General features: G+C 46.8%; 3 protein-coding genes across 5 annotated transcripts; 2 read left to right on the top strand and 1 right to left on the bottom strand.

The window, feature by feature from the left end:
• Positions 1–1,196: 1,196 nt before the first annotated feature.
• LOC136471535 (peroxisome biogenesis protein 7-like) lies at positions 1,197–4,038 on the bottom strand. 3 transcript variants are annotated; one of them, XM_066469273.1, is made up of 2 exons: positions 2,969–4,038; positions 1,197–1,215 (listed from the first exon to the last, which is right to left on the bottom strand). In XM_066469273.1, exon 1 carries the CDS (start codon positions 3,947–3,949, stop codon positions 2,990–2,992), a length of 960 nt encoding a protein of 319 aa, XP_066325370.1. In that variant the 5' UTR covers positions 3,950–4,038; the 3' UTR covers positions 1,197–1,215; positions 2,969–2,989. The 3 variants fall into 3 exon arrangements, with proteins under 3 accessions (XP_066325370.1, XP_066325368.1, XP_066325367.1); XM_066469271.1 differs by lacking the exon at positions 1,197–1,215 and adding an exon at positions 1,311–1,328; XM_066469270.1 differs by lacking the exon at positions 1,197–1,215 and adding an exon at positions 1,475–1,926.
• An 8,999-nt stretch (positions 4,039–13,037) lies between these two features.
• LOC136471534 (hydroquinone glucosyltransferase-like) lies at positions 13,038–14,773 on the top strand. Its single transcript, XM_066469269.1, has one exon. The coding sequence runs from the start codon at positions 13,150–13,152 to the stop codon at positions 14,656–14,658; it is 1,509 nt and encodes a 502-aa protein (XP_066325366.1). The 5' UTR covers positions 13,038–13,149; the 3' UTR covers positions 14,659–14,773.
• A 3,832-nt stretch (positions 14,774–18,605) lies between these two features.
• Positions 18,606–20,534, top strand: LOC136471533 (hydroquinone glucosyltransferase-like). Its single transcript, XM_066469268.1, has one exon. The coding sequence runs from the start codon at positions 18,736–18,738 to the stop codon at positions 20,266–20,268; it is 1,533 nt and encodes a 510-aa protein (XP_066325365.1). The 5' UTR covers positions 18,606–18,735; the 3' UTR covers positions 20,269–20,534.
• Positions 20,535–20,939: the final 405 nt, after the last annotated feature.

Here is a 20,939-nt window from a genome sequence, read left to right as displayed (position 1 = left end):
ATTACACAGTTGGGTGAGAAACCGCGAGATAAAACTTTCGAACCTAATTAGTCCATAATTAGACACTAATTGCCAAATATAAACGAAAGTGCTACAGTAGCCAAAACCCAAAAAATTTTAGATCTAAACGCGCCCTTAATATCTGTTCCGGTTTCTTTGTTACAAGGAACTCGTGTGATATGTATATATGCGGTAATGCAGTGGTGACAGTGGAAGGCGGTAAAAAAGAAGTACCTTGTACATGTAAACGCTAGGTACAAATGAGGTCCTTCACATGAGCAGTGTGAGTAGCCAGAAAGGCAGGAACCTTATACTCCATATAATCAGTTCAAGATCTCATGATCATGAGTGAGACGATAAGAAAGCGTAACAATTAGCTACCAGGGCTGGGATCTAGAGTCCTCTTCCGCCAGGCCCATAGACAAGTACACGTTGTGGAGTATTGGACCTTGCTGAGCCGGGCCGCGTTCGGCTGGGCTGGCAGGCGCTCTAACAAATCACTGTTCACATGAACAGTGATTTCAAACAGAACAGTATTTTTCTATCACAACAATAACAGCATTTTGGCTTATTTTTCAGTGCTGCCGAACAGCCTTAGATCGCTAGACAAGGAGCCAATGTAACTGATGCACTTATTGTGCAGCTCTGGGCGCTCTTGCAAGAAAGAAAAAAAAAGGCGCATTATGCATGTGCAACCAGACGGCCGGACGGCGTCCAAAAAAAACACAAAAACGTAGAGTTCTGTTTTGCGTCTTCAGTGCTGAAGCCGATCGCGAACCTCATTGAGCGGAAAAGGGGAAAGTCGTCGGCATGGCAGGTGCAGATGTAGCACTGAAGCAGGAGTGCAGGACGAGAAGTGCTTGTACACATTCAGGTAAGCACCGCATGCAAATGCCTTCGCATTTGTCCAGATTTATATCCACAATAGTTTTTTAGACGAAAACAGAGCATGCAAGATGCAACAATATTGCATTCTTTTTTGGACGAAAAGAGTAGTATGCAACAACCCTCTGTTGCTTCTGAAATAAAAAATAAGGTTCCTCTGTTGCGTCGCCGAAGGTACCAGTATTCCGGGGCTTATCTGATGCTGTTTCATCTTCGGCTGAATAAAACCAGCAGACGCTGTCGGCCTGATCTGATGCTGCTTCATCTTGGCCGCCGCCGCAGCAGCAGCAGAGCAATAGGAACACTCCCCTTCATCCCAAATTCACCTGGCTGGCGCAGAAAAGGTGTCTCTTCAAAGCCATGCCTGCGAGTACTATTTTGCATGGACCAATGCACGGATTGACGGGTACCAGCACAAGAATAGCATTCCAGTGCGAGCCAAACTGTCAATGCAGAACTAATATAAATAAATAAAAAAATTCAAGAGAGCCTGATCTCCTTTACGATTCATGCCCACAAATGCCGCTAATGCTCAACACATTTTACTTCGTCAAAAAGGGCTAATACAATACACGACACATTTTATGTTTGGACCATAAAACATCATATGCCATTTTTGACAAAAGCCAAATCTCTGTCAGGTGTAGAAACACTGCAGCTGTGCACTTGCTGTCCCCATGGTATGTTCAATAGGCGACCAGTTTTTGTTTAGAATTGAGAAACACAAGAATTCAACAATACTAATCTCTACGGAATTTCACAGGAAACATGATTCCTCCAGATATAGAGAAGTTTTGCATTTCAAGTACAACCTTAGTTCCATGAGATTGGACTGACTTCTTAAGTAAGAAGCTTAAGTATGACTGCTAGGTTTTCATATTGTTGTGCGGAAACTGTTAGGCGCCATGTCATCTTCTCTCGCCAAAAGGTCTTCGTCTGTTGACAATATCATCTTTCCCCCAAAGCACTTCTCCAGTTTCCCTTTCTCATGCCTTTCAAAGTTTATTAGCCCTTTTTCTAATGTATTCGACATGCCATGGCCTGGAATTCATGGCAACATCAGCTATCTATATTTGGGTTAAACCAGTAAAGCTCAAACTTGTAACGAGTTGGTACCACAGAGAATGCTTCCTTAACTCCATGAATGTTCACCCACAATTATAACAGCAGCACAGTAACTAGTTACACTACAATTGTTTGCTCAAATCACTAAATAATAATGGGTTGCGTGTGGCTGCTCCAGTGGCAAAATAAATGATATATTTTTAATGTGCCTACATATATTATGCTACACCATGGCACCAAGATTATTTTCTGGGAGAACAGATGGCTCATCAGGTAAACCCCTGATGTCATAGCACCATAGATCTACTGCTTAGTGGACCGAAAAAGAAGACGATCTATAAAGCAGTACTCCCTCTGTTCCAAATTATAAGACGTTTTAACTTTGGCATGGAGGGAGCACATGATACCACTGGGCACAAAACCGAGATCGACATAGTAGACAGGTAAGGTAACTTCATTCATCTATGGACCCCATTACAGAATGTCCAACTATACCAAAACACACCGGACCTCAATTCATGCGAACAGTTGTCAATGGTCAACAAACCTCTAAGGTATCCAAATCACTCGAACTAATAATAGTTCCAAGGAAAAATTGATGTGGATGACCGACAGTGAAGAGAAATGCAATCTTCTTGCTCTGCTGTTGTTTTGTAACAAAATCTTAACAGGTGGTTCTCTGCATTTGTAAATTGGAACTGATTATTATGTTATTGGACTAAAAGGGCAAGTTATCGTGGCCTATGGTTCCCATCAGGTGTTAAGAGCTTGTGAACCATTTCCTTCTTACTATTATAAGAGAGGCCAGAGCTCGGAGCTCCTGCCAGGTTAACTTCCACTTCCACACACACACAAAATGAGAAAGGCAGTAAGAAGCTATGTCAATTTGGCAACAATTTTTGACATTATTCCAACTTTTTCAACTCATTTGAGGTGGAGATAGTAACTGAACATGTAGGAGTATGTATTCGTATCACCACCGCCCAATGCAAAGCTGAAAACAAACAGTACAAATCACCTGGTCTATTGCATCTGCGTGCTACATGGCTCTTGGATCGGTCCCAAATGGCCAGATGTAGACCATCTCGTCCCATCCGGTGCTGGCGAGTAAGCCGTCGACGAGGACGCTCATGTCGATGCCCGCGACGAACTCGGTGTGATGGTTGTACCTGGCGAGCAGAGCATCCTCTTTGCGGTAGTCCCACATGCAGACGGTCATATCGTAGGAGCAGGACATGAGCATGCCCTGGCGGTGCGGCGAGAAACGGACCCGCTTGACGGCGTAGCCGTGTCCGGCGAGCTGCGCGACGGGCGCCCGCGGCGCGCGCACGTCCCAGACGCGGATGGACTTGTCGACGGAGGCGGTGGCGAGGATGGAGGGGTCGTACTTGTCCCAGTCGAGCGAGAGCACCTCGTGGTCGTGCGCGGGCAGGATGAGCGTGGGCGCGGGGTCCCGGACGTCCCAGACGCGCGCGGTCCTGTCCCCGGAGGCGGAAGCGAAGACGTCCGGGTGGCGCGCGGACCAGGCGGCGGCGTAGACGCAGTACTCGTGGCCCCGGAAGGTGCGGACGGAGGCCGGGCGGTCGGGGGACCAGAGCTTGAGCGTGTCGTCCCAGGAGGCGGAGATGAAAGCGTCCCGGCGGACGGGGTTCCAGTCGAGGCCGTGCACCTCCCGCGCGTGCTCGCGGAGGAGGCGCACGGGGTTCTGCGCCGGCGGGAGCGCGGTGTCGAAGAGGCGCACGGAGCCGTCCCCGGAGGCGGCGGCGCAGAGGGAGTCGTGGGACTCGGACCACGCGCAGTCGAAGAGCGCGTCGGAGGTCGGGAAGGAAAAGACCGGCGCCGGGGCGGCCCCGGGCCCCGCGGCGGCGAGGTCGAGGACGATGAGGTGGCCGTTGCCCACGAGGCCGAAGTGCTGCGACGTAGCGGCGAGCAGGCGGTTCTCGTGGAACGGGCTGAAGCGCACGGCGAAGCCCGGCGCCGTGGCCTTGAACGCCGGCATGGCGGCGGTGGGTGGATCGGCCGGCGGATCGGGAAGGGGACTCGGGTAAGACTTGGAGTTCAATTTTATTTTTCCTTTTTAATTTCTTGTTTGATCGATGATAATGGGCTGTGCGCCTGTGCCGTCCTGGTCCTGCCAGGCCGCCAGCTGGCATAGCGCGCAGAAATCCGGATCTAAGTGGCGTCATCAACAGTGAAACCTTCCTGTAATAAATTGTACTACTGCAATGCGCTGCTGGCCGGCTGCATTTTACTCACTCTGTAAAAAAAAAAAAAATCAACCCAACTTTTTTTTTTTGGAAAAATCAAATCAACTCAACTTTTAGGATGGAGAGAGTACTCATGTTAAACGCATGTTTGGTACAGCTTTGATCAAAAACAACCTCAGGCGCATGTTTGGTACCGCGTGTGCTTTGGTCAAAACAACTTCAACAGTAACTTTTTCAAAGAAGCGACCCTGTTGTGTTCTAGTTTGTCTAGTTATAAAATGTTTGGTAAAACAACTTGTCTAGGTTGTTCAAAAAAGAAAATATCTATAATACCTTTTTTTCTCATTATTTCTCTTCTCTCCTCGGCTTATCCCTTCTTCTCACCACCGTATTGGTCTCTTCTTCCTCCTCACTTTCCCATCTCTCAGCTCCACCGTCACCCATCCACCTCACTCCAATCGCGACATGCGCCCAACAAGCTCGTCCACGCGTGGCACGGCAACTCGGCGGCAGGGCGCTCGCGTGGCTCGACGCCCGCATGTGCGCCCCGGACGACCCACCCCTACACTTCGACGAGCGCACCGCCTCCGCCCCTTCCACCGTGCCATCGACCCTACCCACGCCGGCCTTGCCTCCCCACGAGGGCAAAGTTGACCATGATTGTGATGGGCCCACTCGTGACAAAGCTAGGAGAAGCTAGGTTTTTTAAGCTCCTCTCTCTTCTTGCTTGTCTCAGCAGAAATCGTGGAGCTTGTTCCCTAGAGCGGAGTTGTGTGGGGATGTTTGGTTGTCGAAGATGTAAAACAACTCCTCAACTCGTGCCAAATAACCCCCTAACCGTCACTTTGTCAGGGCTGTTGTTGTCCTTCCTACTTGACCGCATCAAGATAATAGGAAAATCATTTTAGGATTGTGATCTAGTTTGGATTTTGGAACATTGTTAGCAGTCTTCAAGTTAGAAACGACCATACAATGTATTCCCTCCATTTTGTATTCTGTAATATAAGAAATCCAAACGATTTTCATATAAAATAAGGCTAGCAAAAGACGACCATACTCCTCACTAATTAGCATGGAAGGAGTAGTTCCATTATTCCTTAGTAGATGACGAGAATAGTTTGTAAGAAAAGGATGCCAACACATGAAGCTACGGCGGGTTTACGCCGAGAAGCGTGCTGGCGGCGACGCTGAGCTTCTACCACTCCTGGTGGCGCGGAGGTCGGCGGCGGCAGTGTTTGGCCGCGGCGACGAGGACTTGGGCCTAGTTTAGTTGGGCGAAATTTGGAAATTGGGTTACTGTAGCATTTTCGTTTTTATTTGACAATTAGTATTCAATCATGGACTAATTAGGCTCAAAACGTTCGTCTCGCGATTTCCAACCAAACTGTGCAATTAGTTTTTTTTCGTCTACATTTAATGTTCCATGCACGTATTGCAAGATTCGATGTGATAGCTACTGTAGCACTTTTTTGGAAAACTTTTTGAAACTCAACAAGGCCTGCCGAGACGTGCAACAATGGTCCCAATCTGCAACTGGAGTGTGATCTTGAGGCATATCGACTAAGAACGCTCCTTGCGGATTCACGGTGATATGTGTGGAAGTGGGATGATCTATGAAATCTAGAGCTCTAACTCAATCTAATCTAACCAAGTACACAATCAGATCCAACTCAAATAAAGTTTTCGGCGGCACTCGTATTTATTTTAATCTGTGTGTGTGGTCTTGTTGAGACTCTAATATAGATAGATCGAGATGTGCAAGTGTGGCAAACGAGGTCTAGCGTCTTGGAGAGCAAAGAAAAATAGAATCTCAAGCATCCAAGACAGCAATGGTCAGACTGTGTCAAATGAAATACAGATCGGCAAGTTAACAAATAGCTTTTTTCACTGAACTTTATACAAAAGATAACTCAGTGGAACCTGATTTAGTCATTGACAACCTGCAGGCGAGAGTAAATGATGACATGAATTTTTCTTTGTGCAAAATCTTCACAGATGAGGAAATCAGTGATGCCTTATTTCAAATAGGTCCCCTAAAAGCCCTCGGACCTGACGGATTTCCAGCTAGATTCTTCCAAAGGAATTGAGACCTCATAAAGGACGATGTAATCAAAGGGGTAAAGCAGTTTTTTGCCTCTAGTAAAATGCCTGAAGGAATAAATGACACTGTTATTGTTCTAATTTCAAAAAAGAAAGATGCCAAGGAAATCAAGGATTATAGACCCATCAGCTTGTGTAATGTTATCTACAAGGTGATCTCAAAATGTTTGGTCAATAGATTACGACCTCTTGTGCAGGACATCATCTCCCCAACTCAAAGTGCTTTTATCCTAGGTCGGATGATTACAGACAATGCTATTATAGCTTTTGAATGCCTCCATGTTATTCAACAGTGCAATGACAAAACAGGGGAATTTTGTGCCTATAAACTTGACCTGGCCAAATCGTATGATCGTGTTGACTGGGACTACGTGGAGAAAGCTTTCCAAAAACTTGGCTTCCAAAATAGGTGGACTGGTTGGGTGATGTAATGTATAAAATCAGTCAAATATTCTGTTCGTCTCAATGGGCAGCTCCTACAATCCATCTCACCCACCCGCGGCCTCAGACAAGGAGACCCATTATCTCCTTACATTTTCCTTCTGGTAGCAGAGGGGCTCTCTACTCTGATTGACAAGGAAATTGCCGATGGCCGGCTGCAGGAACTCCATATATCCAGGCATGATCCAGGTATTTCTCACCTCTTATTTGCAGATGATAGCCTCCTGTTTTTGAAAGCCAATGAACAGCAAGCCCAGATTGTGAAGAACATTTTGAATATCTATGAGAAAAACACTGGTCAGTCAATTAGTAACAATAAATGCAGTGTCATGTTTGGGCACAAATGTTCTGAAAGTAATATTGCAGCAATCAGCTCCTGTTGGGAAACCCAGGATAGAAGTTTTGAGGAAAAATATCTAGGACTTCCAGTTCCGGAAGGAAGAATGGTTAATGGTAAATTCAGAGTTTAAAAGAAAGATTCAGTAAGAGGGTGAATGACTGGTCAGAGAAATATCTTTCAAGTGGGGGTAAAGAGGTTCTGGTCAAATCAATTTTACAGAGCCTCCCCACGTATGCTATGAGCGTGTTTAAATTCTCTGCAGGTCTTTGTGATGATCTCGAACAAATGATAAGAAATTTATGGTGGGGTGATGAAAATGAAAGGAGAAAGGTTCACTGGTTAGGTTGGGATCAAATTACAAAGCCAAAGTTGAGAGGAGGAATCGGCTTTAGAGATCTGAAAATGTTTAATCAAGCTCTGCTAGTGAAGCAAGCCTGACGTCTGCTTATATATCCCAACAACCTGTGCGCAAAATTGCTAAAAGCAAAGTACTACCCTTTTGGTGATCTGCTAGATACCAGTTTCCCTCAGAATTCCTCATAAGTCTGGAAGAGCATTGAGCATGGCCTGGATCTCTAAAAAAGGCGTCATTTGGAGAGTAAACAGCGGACACAATATTAAAATTTGGAGAGACAAACTGGATACCAAGATCAGACTCGCTGAAAATTTCAAGTCCTCCTTAAAATTCAAGAGTACGAAAAGTGGCAGACCTGATTCTTCAAAATCCAAGGGGCTAGAACGAACCCCTAATTAGGAAAATGTTCCTATTTCATGAAGCTGAAGAAATTCTCAATCTCAGAATACCAGCATCTGAAGGTGATGACATCCTAGCATGGCACTATGAAAAGAGCGGCCTCTTCTCTGTTAGAAGTGCTTACAAACTTGCAATGGAAGGAAGATCCAAAAACAACTGTGGAACTAGCATGTCAGCTGATAGGAAAATTTTTGACACAATATGGAAAACCCCGGTTCCACAAAAAGTAAAAAATTTTATTTGGAAGCTAGTCTGTAATGGTTTGGGTGTCCAATCAAACAGGCTGAGCCATCACCTTATCTTTGATGCTACCTGTCCAATATGTGGTATGGAACCTGAAGATGGTCATCACGTCATAGGCCTTGTTTAGGTGGCGATTTTTTTTTGGAAAGTGTTACTGTAGCACTTTCGTTGTTATTTGGCAATTAGTGTCAATCATAGTCTAATTAGGCTTAAAAGATTCGTCTTGTGAATTTCGTCTAAACTGTGTAATTAGTTTTATTTTTTATTTATATTTAATGCTTCATGCATGCGTCTAAAGATTCGATGTGACGGGGAATCTTGAAAAAATTTGCAAAATTTTGGGCTTGAAAAATTTTGCAAAATTTTGGAAACTAAACACTACCTTAGTTCCCAAAATTTTGCAAAATTTTTCAAGATTCCCCGTCACATCGAATCTTTGGACGCATGCATGAAGCATTAAATATAAATAAAAAATAAAACTAATTACACAGTTTAGACGAAATTCACGAGACGAATCTTTTAAGTCTAATTAGACTATGATTGGACACTAATTGCTAAATAACAACGAAAGTGCTACAGTACCATTTCCAAAAAAAAAATCGCAAACTAAACAGGGCCTAAACAGGCACATAGTCCGCTGCACTTTTGCATCTGCGCTTAGACATGCTTTACGCCAATCATGGAACCTCCTTGATGACTCAGCCTTCACCTATATAGGACCTGGTTGGATTCTAGCTCTTTTAAATAGTGCCAACAAAGATCTCAGAGCAAAATTGATGTTGTTGTTCTGGACAATCTGGCATGACAGGAATGACAATGAGTTCGGGAATGGCCAATGCCCCATCTCTGCTTCGGTAATTTTTTTTTTGGAAAACTATCTTCGCTCCCTGAAACTTTGTGGAGATACAGCACCTCCAGTTAATGCTAAAGGGAAAAACCCATGCACTTCAAATTCAGATTTCTTGTGCCAGAATGATCAAAGAACAATCCAAAAAAGTATCCTTGGACACCTCCCCCTCCGGGATGGATGAAACTCAATGTTAGATGCAGGCTTTGATCCTATCACGCGACAGGCAGGCTTGGGTTTTGTTGCTAGGAATCATCTGAGTGGGTGGTTTTCTCAGGCTGGACTAGCGACCGCTTATGTTTCTCAGTTGAAGAAGCTGAAAATCTAACGGCTTTGACGGGCTACGGGATCTATATGGTTGGAATCTGATTGCCTAGCTGCACTACAAGCACTCAGCAGCAATATTCCAAATCGCTCCCATAGTTGGTTCATCATCGAGCGGGCAAAAGAAACGTTAAGACATTTTAAGAACTTCAAAGTCACAAAATGTCATAGGAGTACTAATGGAGTGGCTCATGCTTTAGAACAATTTAGCAGGAGAATGTTTTCATCTTGTTTTTTTGTCTGAAGGTGTCCCGACCTGCGCGTCGGAAGTCTTGGACTTTGATTGTAATCACGCTCATGGTTGAAATATAAGCTCTTTTCTGTGTTCAAAAAAGTAATCTCTCCGTGGACTGGATTGATATGGATGGGTGGGTTGGTTCAGTTAAGTTGCTAAAGCCCATGAACACCCTGCCACCGATCCTCGACGCCAGCTTAGGACACCAGGCTAGCGCTCTTAGTGGTTTTAGTATAAATAAAGTGATCCACGTAGACTATAAAACGTTGAGACTACTATTTACACAATGCAAATTATTACTACTTATGGTTTATATAGAAACTTTTTGCTTTTATCATACCTCACCTTTATTTTCTCTCCCTCTTCTTTTTTAGCATGGATCACATTCTCTCTCTAAGTATACGTAGCTTTTACGAGTCACCATAACAAGTATAAAGTATTTTTTTTATCAGATCCTACTTGATACTTGGTGCTACGAGTAAAAGTATAGCGTTGGGGAAGGCCTTACGTGGCGTCCGGGCCGCTGCTGCTTGCCTGCCAAAGGTGTGCGGTGCGGTGTGCTCTCGTGCACTGTCGCCAGTCGCTGTCCGGCCTCGCGCTCGGCGGGTGCAGAGTGTACGTAAACCCCATCGCCCTCCATCGACCGTCCGTTTTCGTCATTGAACCAAGTGCGTACGTACGGGAGTACTATTAGATACCGTAGAAGAGAAGACAGAGAGTAGTCGTTTTCGTTCTTTCTTTCGTTAGACAACCGTGCCTACGGCAAATACCTCTCCATCGCACCAAACATCGACAGCTGCTACTTGTACCCCTAGGACTAGGACGGTTTATTTTTTTTTCTCCACCGACCAATTGGGAAGCGATCCGGTCTGATGAAGCCAAATATCATCTAGGCTAGGGCAAAGTTGGAACAAAATAAAGAGGATGTAAGAGCATCTATAAGAGTACCTTATTTTTCCAAAAACATGTTATTTTCCAACTCTTAAAAAGTATTAAGAGGAATAAATAAGATCACTCCAACAATTTATAATAATCCACTCCTAAAATTAGAATACAATTTTGCATAAGAATCCTATACTATTTCTAAATTATTCTAACAACTTTTATAAATTATTTCTCTCTTATATATTTGCATCAGAAAACCTTTTACTACTCTTTATTCTTTCTCGTCCTTCCACCGTTAGATTGGCCGCACCATACGCGCGTTTAGATCGGTGGGAGGGGATACGCGCGACTTCCAGTCCGTGCATCTTTACGCGCAACGGATGATTTTTCTCAAGTGCTAAAAGAGTGGGAGGCGGGATTAGAAGTTGTTGGAGATGATTTTTTTTCTATCCTGTCAAAAATCCTGGATTGAGAGAGTGTTTTAGATACTCTTGGAGATACTCTAATATATGATTGTATAGCTATATTACTAGCTAAAATATATGATGAAAATTTAGTGGTGATAGTTTTCTTCTAGTTATTCAGCCTGTTTGCCTGTTGGTTTCAGCCAGGGCTTATCAGCTAGCCAACAGTGTTTTTCTCTCACAACAAACCAGCACCAGCCAGGCTTATCAGTCCAGAAACCAACCAGGAAACATGTCAATTGTTTTTAGGGGTATTTCTGGTTATTGTTACCTCCACAAATGACACATCCGTCCTTGTCGTTTTTTCTAATACTAGCAAAATATGTCCGTACATTGTGATGGAGAAAAAAAAACTATCAAATACGGGAGACCCTTTCACATTCTCATAAACCGGCTCGGACAGATACATTCTCATAAACCGGTTCGGACCTCATCTCTCAGACGACCTCACTCGCAATCTTGGTTGCCAGAATATAGACATTATCAGATGACGTGTTATTGATCTGTAATGAGACTCATTTTTTTATTAAAAGACATCAATATTTATAGTGTGTTTCAATGCATTGAAATTTGAAGAGATTTTTCAGAATTTTCTTACCATCGTTGGTGTATCTGTTTCGGCCATTGTTTTAGCGGATCCTTGCTTGAAGATGAATCTTGTGCTGATGATGTGTTTTTTTATAGTGTAATTTATACTGGAGGAGAATAACTGATACATTCCTTTTTTTTTTGTCGTTGTACGGCTCTCAATGAATAAACGTGCCTGAGTTTGTCTTGGGTCTCGTTGGGAGCCTCTCCCGGCTTGATTTTATATGTGCCGTCACGAGGCCTATTAGAATAGGTTTCGTAATGGAAAATATATATTTTTTATTTGGAAAGGAATCGGCCAGAATAAAAAAAAATAGAATAGGTCTTTCTTTTATATGGATTCGGTCAGACAAATAGATTGGAATTCATTTTATATTGATCAGTTGCGCTATTTTTGTTACATATATGAGTGTTATTATAAAAATACTTTTGCTATCAATATATATACAAGACGCACCGAGTTTGATTTGTGTTAATTTGTATTCACAAAGGAATCGTTGTCTTGTTAGGCCTCCTTTTCTAGTAGTATCCAGTTTTCTATTTTTAATTTGAAATAGCCTTTGTTTAATAGAACCTTTGTCCGAGTTGTATTCTAATCAGAGTATGCAAAGGAATCGTTGTCCTATTAGGTTCTTTCTTTCTAGTATTACCCTGTTCTTTATTAAGGAACGACGAGACGAGGAGCGGGCGAGCGAACAGAGAATTTTTATATTAACAGGGTTAGTCAGGAGGACCATACCAAAAGAAAATGGTACAAAAAAAATTAGAAAGAAATTTTATCTGTTTATTGTTAGGTATAGATATAAACCTTCCGCGGGCATACTATAGTTTTTTATTCTCATAACGAATACAGCGGTAGCCGCTGTAGCAGTGCAGCCGAACGGTTTCATCTGGCTGTACTCCACAAATGACCAAATCCAATACCGTCTCCTCACGTTTTTCTTCATCCAAGAGTAAAAAATGAAAAAATTACAAAAATGACACTCGAAAAATTGACTCCTTGATTATACACTTGGGTGGATGACAGGCGAATCCATCTATGTCTATGAATGTTGATCCAGTGTTAAATCTGTAAACGACCGATGTTTGGAGTCCCATTTTTGCAAATCGCCCGTAAAAAATGGAGCAACGTGGATACGGTGACAACAACAGCAGTATCTAAACTGAGAACCAGGGTGTCATCTAGGGTCCGAGACAAGTTTCAGGATCTAGAAAAAAAAAAACAGGAGTTTAGGACCTATATGACATACCAACCCAAGTTTAGGCACCACCAGGGTATTTTACTCAAGAATAAATAACCCAAAACGTCAAAACTATTTGACTCCAACACTCCATCACTGATTTTTTAAGGGCACTGTGTTTTGGAGGCCGGCTTCACACCTTCTTCTTCCTCGAGCCCGTCGCGTCATCGCCGCCCGTTGAGAGAGAGAGTGGAACATTCGGAGTGCCATTTAGCATTTCTCATTTGTAACAACCCCATCACCGTGCATCTACTTGGGTAATATATGACGGTAAAAATTAATAAAATACTGAAATATATATATATTTTTATAAATTATACTAATAGAGTTTGACACAGTTTCGATCTTTTCCGTCGAAATCTTACGTATTCAACGGCACCATCCTGTCCTATAGTGACTGCAGTGAATAGACTGTGCCCATCCTCTCGGATACAAGCAGCAACAGCAACCACGCGTGTCTTTCCTACTTCAGTTTGCATCACGGGTCACGGCGCTGCAGCCTGCTGCCGAAGCGTGGGCGAGATCCATCCATGGCGTCCGTAGCCACCAGCACAGCCGCCGCCGGGCCACGCCCCGAGCGGCCGCACGTCGTGCTTGTGGCCAGCCCCGGCGCAGGCCACCTCATGCCGATGGCCGAGCTGGCGCGGCGCCTCGTGGCGCACCACGCCCTCGCGGCCACGCTCGTCACCTTCTCCGACATCTCTGCGAACCCTGACGCGCAATCCACCGCCGTCCTTTTCTCCCTCCGCGCGGCGAACGTTTCCACGGCCACGCTCCCCGCAGTCCCGCTCAACCACCTCCCCGCCGATGCCCGCATCGAGACCGTGCTCCTCGAGGTGATCGGCCGCTCCATCCCGCACCTTCGCGCTCTGCTCCGCGACGTTGGCTCCGCCGCCCCGCTGGCCGCCCTGGTGCCTGACTTCTTCGGCACCGCGGCGCTGCCCCTCGCCTCCGAGCTCGGCGTCCCGGGGTACGTCTTCTTCCCCAGCAACCTCAGCGCGCTCTCCGTCGTGCAAAGGGCCGTGGAGCTCAACGACGGCGCGGGCGCCGGCGAGTATCGCGACCTCCCGGACCCTCTCCCGCTTCCCGGGGGCGTGTCGCTGCGCCGCGAGGACTTGCCGGACGGGTTCCGGGACAGCAAGGAACCGGTCTACGCGCACCTCATCGACGAGGGCCGCCGGTACCGAACCGCTGCCGGCTTCTTGGTGAACAGTTTCTACGAGATGGATCCGGCGACCGTGGAGGACTTCAAGAAGGCGGCCGAGCAAGGCAGGTTCCCGCCGGCTTATCCGGTGGGCCCGTTCGTCCGGTCAAGCTCCGATGAAGGCGGCGCGTCGTCGCCGTGCATAGAGTGGCTGGATCGGCAGCCGACGGGATCCGTGGTGTACGTTTCCTTCGGGAGCGCCGGCACGCTGTCCGTGAAGCAGACGGCCGAGCTCGCCGCCGGGCTGAAGGACAGCGGGCACAGGTTCCTCTGGATCGTGCGCATGCCAAGCCTGGACGGCGAGCACTCCGACGACATGGGCCGGAAATCCCGTGGCGGTGGCGACGAGAACGATCCCTTGGCATGGCTTCCAGAGGGGTTCTTGGAGAGGACCCGGGGGCGCGGCCTCGCCGTGGCATCGTGGGCGCCGCAGGTGCGCGTGCTGTCCCACCCGGCGACGGCCGCCTTCGTGTCCCACTGCGGGTGGAACTCCACGCTGGAGAGCGTCTCGTCCGGCGTGCCGATGGTGGCGTTGCCGCTGTACGCGGAGCAACGGATGAATGCCGTGGTCCTGTCGGAGAACGTGGGCGTGGCGCTGCGGCTGCGCGTCCGCCCGGACGACGGGCTGGTCGGGCGCGAGGAGATCGCGGCGGCGGTGAGGGAGCTGATGGAGGGGGAGGACGGGCGCGCCGTGCGGCGCCGGACGGGGGACCTGCAGCAGGCGGCGGACCTGGCGTGGGCGCCCGATGGCTCGTCGCGCCGGACGTTGGAGGAGGTCGCCGGCAGGTGGAAAGCGGGTGCGGTTGGCGAAACATTTGTCGTTTCGTCATCGTGAATCGTGATGATGTTGATGTCTGTTATCGTGGTTTGTCGTCGGAATTTGTGCTAGATAAATAAAAGGATAAAAGTTCGATTTAACCTTGAATTTAAAAACATCATTGAACTATTTCTTAACTTTCAAAACCTGACAAACTACCACCGTCACCTCGGCTGAAAATAGTACACAATGGTTTCGAATGAGTTTTTGATTGAATGTACCACATATGTGACGTGTGGGTCCCATATTTCTTCTTTTCAGCCATGCCATTGTTTATTGAATATTTGGGCACCCACATAATCTTAAATAAAAAATTTCAAACAGAAAGATATAGATCTGGTTGAGAACTAAAATTTTTGTATAGAGTGTGTCTCCGTATGAGTACATGTCCATGTTTGATGTCATTTGAAAAATAGAAAAAAAAAATCAAAATCTGAGAACCTCAATCGGAAATTCAATTTTTTTGACAAAATGAATTCAAAAATTTTGTATACGAGAAGTGGAGCGCGAGGCTGGGATCGGAGTGGTCGGCACAGCAGGTGCGCTCTATTGTCTCCATCCAGCCGGAGACGACCGCAATCTGGGCCGCCCAAGCGGGAGGGAGCATTTTTTTTTGTTGGTAAAAGGCATAAAAATTTTATTAGCAGCACAAGGCTGCAAGTGGTGTAGAATGGTCCTAAATTACAGAATGCAATGCCTCTCTAGTAGGGCAGCTGGAAACATGATAAACATTGGAGCATGAAATCTCCATCAAATTGTGTGAGACAGTAACAGATTTGAATGCTTGAGTGGCTATTCAGAGTTTTCAAATGGGCCACAGACTAGGCCCTGATTTAGCCCATTTAAGTTGACACGTGGCCCAACCAACCTGACTCGAACTCCATCCTCTCCTTACCGTTCCGTTCTACATAACTAGTAGATTATTATTACATGTTGCTAAAAAAAGTAGATTATTATTATTACATTTGCTCAAAAAAGTAGATTATTATTACAAAGTAGACTTCCTTTTCTTTTCTTTTCTTTTCCTTTGTTTCTTTTTTTTTCTCTCAACGGCGACTTCAGGGTAGACACTTTACGGCCAGCTCAATGTATGTGTAGATTATTATAATTCTACTAGTACTATACGTTTGTCCAGCCTAGGCCTCTACATCTTTTTAAAAAGTGAAAAATATAACCTCCAATCTCTTCGCATGATACTGATCGAAGTTCAAAATTTTGGCGTGCAAACGCATTAAAAATCATGAGTCCTATAGCTTAGTAACTGTAAAGGTTCTCAATGGCGGAAATGGCTTAAATTCTCTGGAACTATTTACTTTTCTTCTTTTTGTTTGCGGGTAACTATTTGCTTTTCTGTGATGCCCATGACATCTTTTCTGGAAATAATATATCTGATACAATAATTCCATCTCGCCCAAGTTGTATATGTCAGGAATCAGGATTTGACTTTCTTTTGGGTTCTTTACTTCTTTATGTTCGCGTGGTACTTGGTTGCACGGGCGGATCGAGAATGGGGCTACGCCTCGGGCTGAGCTGCTGATTCACGTTCAAAACAGTCTGATCTTATTTCCTAGACCTTCTTTTATCTAATTAAGATCATAGTTTTTTAGGCTAAACACCACATATGTTAAAAGGGCTACATGGACTCGCCCCGGGCTGCAGCCCGGGCCCTGGATCCGCCCCTTGGTTATTCTACTTGAGGTGCTGTGCATATTAATCACGAATCTGATTCCAACAGTTTCTCTCAGTGCTGGATACAACTTATATTATGCTCATTAAGTCCTTGTTTGGTACCGCTCCTCGAACCGCTTTTGAAGCCGTTTTAAAGCTCCACCAACCAAATGGTCTCCATCCAACTGCTCCACACATGAGAAACCTCTGAAATCCCGTTGACGGGAGGTGGAGGGCACAGCGGGAGGGTGCAACACAGATGGCGCGGGCCACGACGAAGAGGGCTTGGGCGCGGCGGAGATGGCACGGGCACGAAGGAGAGGGCTCAAGCACGGTGTAGATGGCACGGGCACAGAGTAGATGGCGTTGGCGTGCTCGGTGAACGCGAAGTCGCGAACAAGATCGACATGTCGTGTGGAGGCGTGTGATGGGAGATGGTATAAGGAGGAGAAAGAATAGGAAGGAAAAAGAGAAATAAAAGGGAAAGAATGAAGGAAGAATTGGAAAACATAGAAAGAAGAAGAGGAAGGGTATTATAGGTATTTTGTAATTTTCAACAGGTGAGACTGCTTTGTCAAAACGTTTTTCTGGCTTATTATAGGTATTTCGTAATTTTCAACAGGTGAGACTGCTTTGTCAAAACGTTTTTCTGACTAATGAAATTGAAGCCAGAAAAAGTTGTTTCTTTGGAGAAGCTATAGTTGTTGTTGTTTTTTTTAAGCTAGAGCTGTACGGCCATGAACATTCAAGGTGCTTGCCTATAGCCATCTGTCTCTGTACTTGATGTAGGTGATGTAGATCCATGATTTTTCCATACCACTAGTAGAGAAACGACTTTTGATCCACTTCGAAATTTGGCTTTAGTCCCGGTATTTTTCGTGCCCGGGACTAGAGAAACCTTTAGTACCGGTTGATAGCTCTAACCGGGACTAAAGGTCCTGCCCAACGGCTACTGTGGCAGCCTTTTGTTGCAGGGGACCTTTAGTCCCGGTTGAAGCTACCAACCGGGACTAAATGTTAACTTTTACTCCCGGCTGGTTCCTCCAACCGGGAGTAAAAGTCTACTCCCGATTAGGCTCCGTCCGAGATTAGAAATGAACCTTTAGTCCCGGTTGCTGTCTTCAACCGGGACTAAAGGTCTCCAACCGAATACGGGAGCGACGTTTTGTTCAACCGGGATTAGTACGTAGAGTAGCTGCTACATAGTACGTACTGATAGCTAGCTGATCCCGGCTAGTACGTAGGAACTAGCTAGCTAGTATATTTTGTTCACCGTCAGTACTGACATGTCCGAGACTAGTACGTAGCTGTTCACCATCAGGACATGTCAGTACGTGTCTCTTTGCTAGCTTGCCGTAGGAAATCAATTAGTCCCGGCTGGTATTACGAGCCGGGACTAAAGATATACTTTTAGTTCCGGCTAGTATTACCAGCCGGGACTAAAGGTCTTTTAGTCCCGGGTTTTTATAGGAGCTTCGATGGGCCGGCCCAGTACGCAATATACTGGAATTGCTGGCTAGTCCCACCTATTAGCACCACCTCGCTTGTTCAGAAAAGTGAAAGCTAACTTAAAAGCTCAGCTCTCGAACCATGCAGCACGAACTTGAACAGGATCTGCTCTATGGGATTGTACCGCTGATCCTTGACTAAAGGTCCTTCGTACTATAGTTTATACAAAATGTTGAACATTATAAACGTACGTATATTCTAGCAGCGTAGAATGCGTATTCAAAAACCAAAATGAATCATCAATTAAAAAAAGAAAAAAAAGAAAATAGAAATAGAAACAAAAAAAAAGAAAACCTTTAGTTCGGTAGCAGCGTGAAAATAGAAAAAAAAGGAAAATAGAAATAGAAACAAAAAAACCTGGTAGCAGCGTGAAAATAGAAATAGAAACAAAAAAAAGAAAAAAAAACCTTTAGTCCCGGTTGGTATTATCAACCGGGACTAAAGGGTTTAGCCCCGGTTGGTATTACCAACCGGGACTAAAGGTCCACCTTTAGTCCCGGGCGCGAAACCGGGACTAAAGGAGGGGCCCTTTAGTCCCGAATTCGTGCTCCCGGTTCCAAAACCGGGACTAAAGGGGGTTGCGAACCGGGAGTAAAAGTAGTTTCTCTACTAGTGTACGGTCATTGAATTATTCTCTCATCACATTGTATACTTGCAATATTGTACTCATCATCGCCTGCTCTTCAGTTAGCCTACCTGACTTTGAAATTTTGATTCCACTCGAATGGTAATTTTTTTCAATCTACTCTGAGTTTTATATTTCCACTACGATCCATAAGTCAAAGAACCAATTGTAGAGCTAGCTAGAGGGCTCCATTGTGCGCCGCCGTGGCTATGCGCCGTTTGACACAACGCTCAAAACTACTCCTATACGAAGTCAAGGCACCAACCATACGTGTGCGAGGGTGACATTTCAACATGGCTGCGTCGACCACCGGTGCATGTGACACGTCGTCGGCGTCGAGCGAGTGGCCGTCGTCGCCGCCGGAGCTCATGGAGAAGCTTCCGTCACAGAAGCAGGTTGAGGTTGCGCTGTTCGCGAGTCCCGGCGCGGGCCACCTCATCCCGCTGGTGGAGCTCGCGCGGCGGCTCGCCACGGACCACGGCTTCGCGGTCACGCTGGTCACGCTCACCGGCATGTCCGACCCGGCCAAGGACGCCGCGGTGCTGTCCTCGCTGCCGTCCTCCGTCGCGACCGCGGTGCTCCCTGCTGTGTCCCTCGCCGACCTGCCCCCGGACATCGGCTTCGGTACCCTCATGTTCGAGCTCGTCCGCCGCTCGCTGCCACACCTCCGCGCGCTCATGGAGGGCGCCAGCCACGGCCCGGTGACCGCGCTCGTCTGCGACTTCTTCGGAACCGCGGCGCTGCCGCTCGCCGCGGAGCTCGGCGCGCAGGGGTACGTCTTCTTCCCGAACAGCTTCGTCATGATCTCCATCATGCGCCACATCGTGGAGCTCCATGGCGACATCGCCCCCGGCGAGTACCGTGACCTCCCGGACCCGCTCCCGCTCCCTGGAGGCCTGGTTCTCCGCCACGCCGACCTCCCCGACGGGTTCCGGGACCGGAACGACCCGGTGTACGCCTATCTCGTTGAGGAGGCGCGGAGATACGGCCGCGCCGACGGCTTCTTGGTCAACAGCTTCGACGAGCTGGAGGTCGCCATGGCGGAAACGTTCAAGCGGGACGCCGAGGACGGCGCGTTCCCTCCGGTGTACCCTGTGGGGCCCTTTGTCAGGTCAGGCTCCGGCGAAGAATCCGATGAATCGGCATGCCTGGAGTGGCTGGATCGCCAGCCGGAGGACTCGGTGGTATACGTCTCCTTCGGCACCGGGGGCGCGCTATCCGTGGAGCAGACGGCCGAGCTCGCCGCCGGGCTGGAGATGAGCGGACACAGGTTTCTTTGGGTCGTGCGCATGCCGAGCCTTGACGGCAACCCCTGCGCCCTAGGGACGATCCCTGGCGACAAGGACGACCCACTGGCGTCGCTCCCTGACGGATTCTTGGAAAGGACGAGCGGCCGGGGCCACGCCGTCGTGGCGTGGGCGCCGCAGGTGCGCGTGCTGTCCCACCCGGCGACGGCGTCCTTCGTGTCGCACTGCGGGTGGAACTCGACGCTGGAGAGCGTGGCGGCCGGCGTGCCGATGGTCGCGTGGCCACTGTACGCGGAGCAGAAGACGAACGCTGCCATCCTGACCGAGGTGACCGGCGTGGCGCTGCGGCCGGCGGCGCGCGGCCACGGCCACGGATTGGTGACGCGCGAGGAGATCGCGGCTGCGGTGAGGGAGCTCATGGAGGGGGAGAAGGGAAGCGCGGTGCGCAGCCGGGCGAGAGAGCTGCGTGAGGCTTCGAAGCGGGCGTGGTCGTCGGAAGGGTCTTCCCGGCGGGCGATGGGGGAAGTCGCCGGCAAGCTGAAGGCTGCACTTGTCAACGGGAATGAATCGATTGCATGATTCGTTCTCTTCCCGTGAATCGGATGAGATCAAAACTAAATTTTCTGTTAATTCGAGTAATTTTTATTCTCCTCAATACCATTCAGTGGGTGCGGTAATTATGGTTTATGGACTGGAGTACTCTATACAAAGTTTTTTTTTTTTTTTTCCTGCATACGTGTTTCTCTTCTCCTAAGATAGTCTTAGGAAAAGAAATCTCATTGGATGTCTTATGGTCTGTTTAGTTCAGCCGTGAACTGTGAAAAGGATATTATAAGCTATGAAAAAGTTGTTATCAGCTATACGCTACGGAAAAAGATGTAAGTTGTTTGGTTGAAACAATTATAAAAATCCTTTGGCCTCTCTTCATCTTCCTTAAATAGCTGAAAAATGTCTCTATTTTTACCTATTTGGAAAAGTTGAAACCCAAGATGTCGTGAAAATTGTATTACTCGAAAACAACTGCTTTTAAAAAGAAAAGACATCTTTAGGTTCTATCTATTTGGTTGACTTTTTGCTTTTTGGTAGTAGGGCTTTTCAGAAATAGAACCAAACACAACCTTCATTTAGCTCTATTATAGGGGTACAAAAGGAACTTGAAGCCATTGCAAGGGCAGCTTAAGAACTTGTTCTCAAGCACGCTCTAAAGTTTTCGTATCAATTCGTTAACTTTATAGTGAACCTATAACCTA

Source organism: Miscanthus floridulus, chromosome 8 (genome assembly GCF_019320115.1).
Source record: "Miscanthus floridulus cultivar M001 chromosome 8, ASM1932011v1, whole genome shotgun sequence".
NCBI lineage: Eukaryota > Viridiplantae > Streptophyta > Magnoliopsida > Poales > Poaceae > Miscanthus > Miscanthus floridulus.
Note: the sequence above shows the minus strand (reverse complement) of the source record. Positions and strands in the feature narration are given on the sequence as shown.

Coding starts and splice junctions, on each gene's coding strand:
- LOC136471535 (XM_066469273.1), bottom strand. CDS start 3,949: ATGCCGGCGTTCAAGGCCACGGCGCCGGGCTTCGCCGTGCGCTTCAGC.
- LOC136471534 (XM_066469269.1), top strand. CDS start 13,150: ATGGCGTCCGTAGCCACCAGCACAGCCGCCGCCGGGCCACGCCCCGAG.
- LOC136471533 (XM_066469268.1), top strand. CDS start 18,736: ATGGCTGCGTCGACCACCGGTGCATGTGACACGTCGTCGGCGTCGAGC.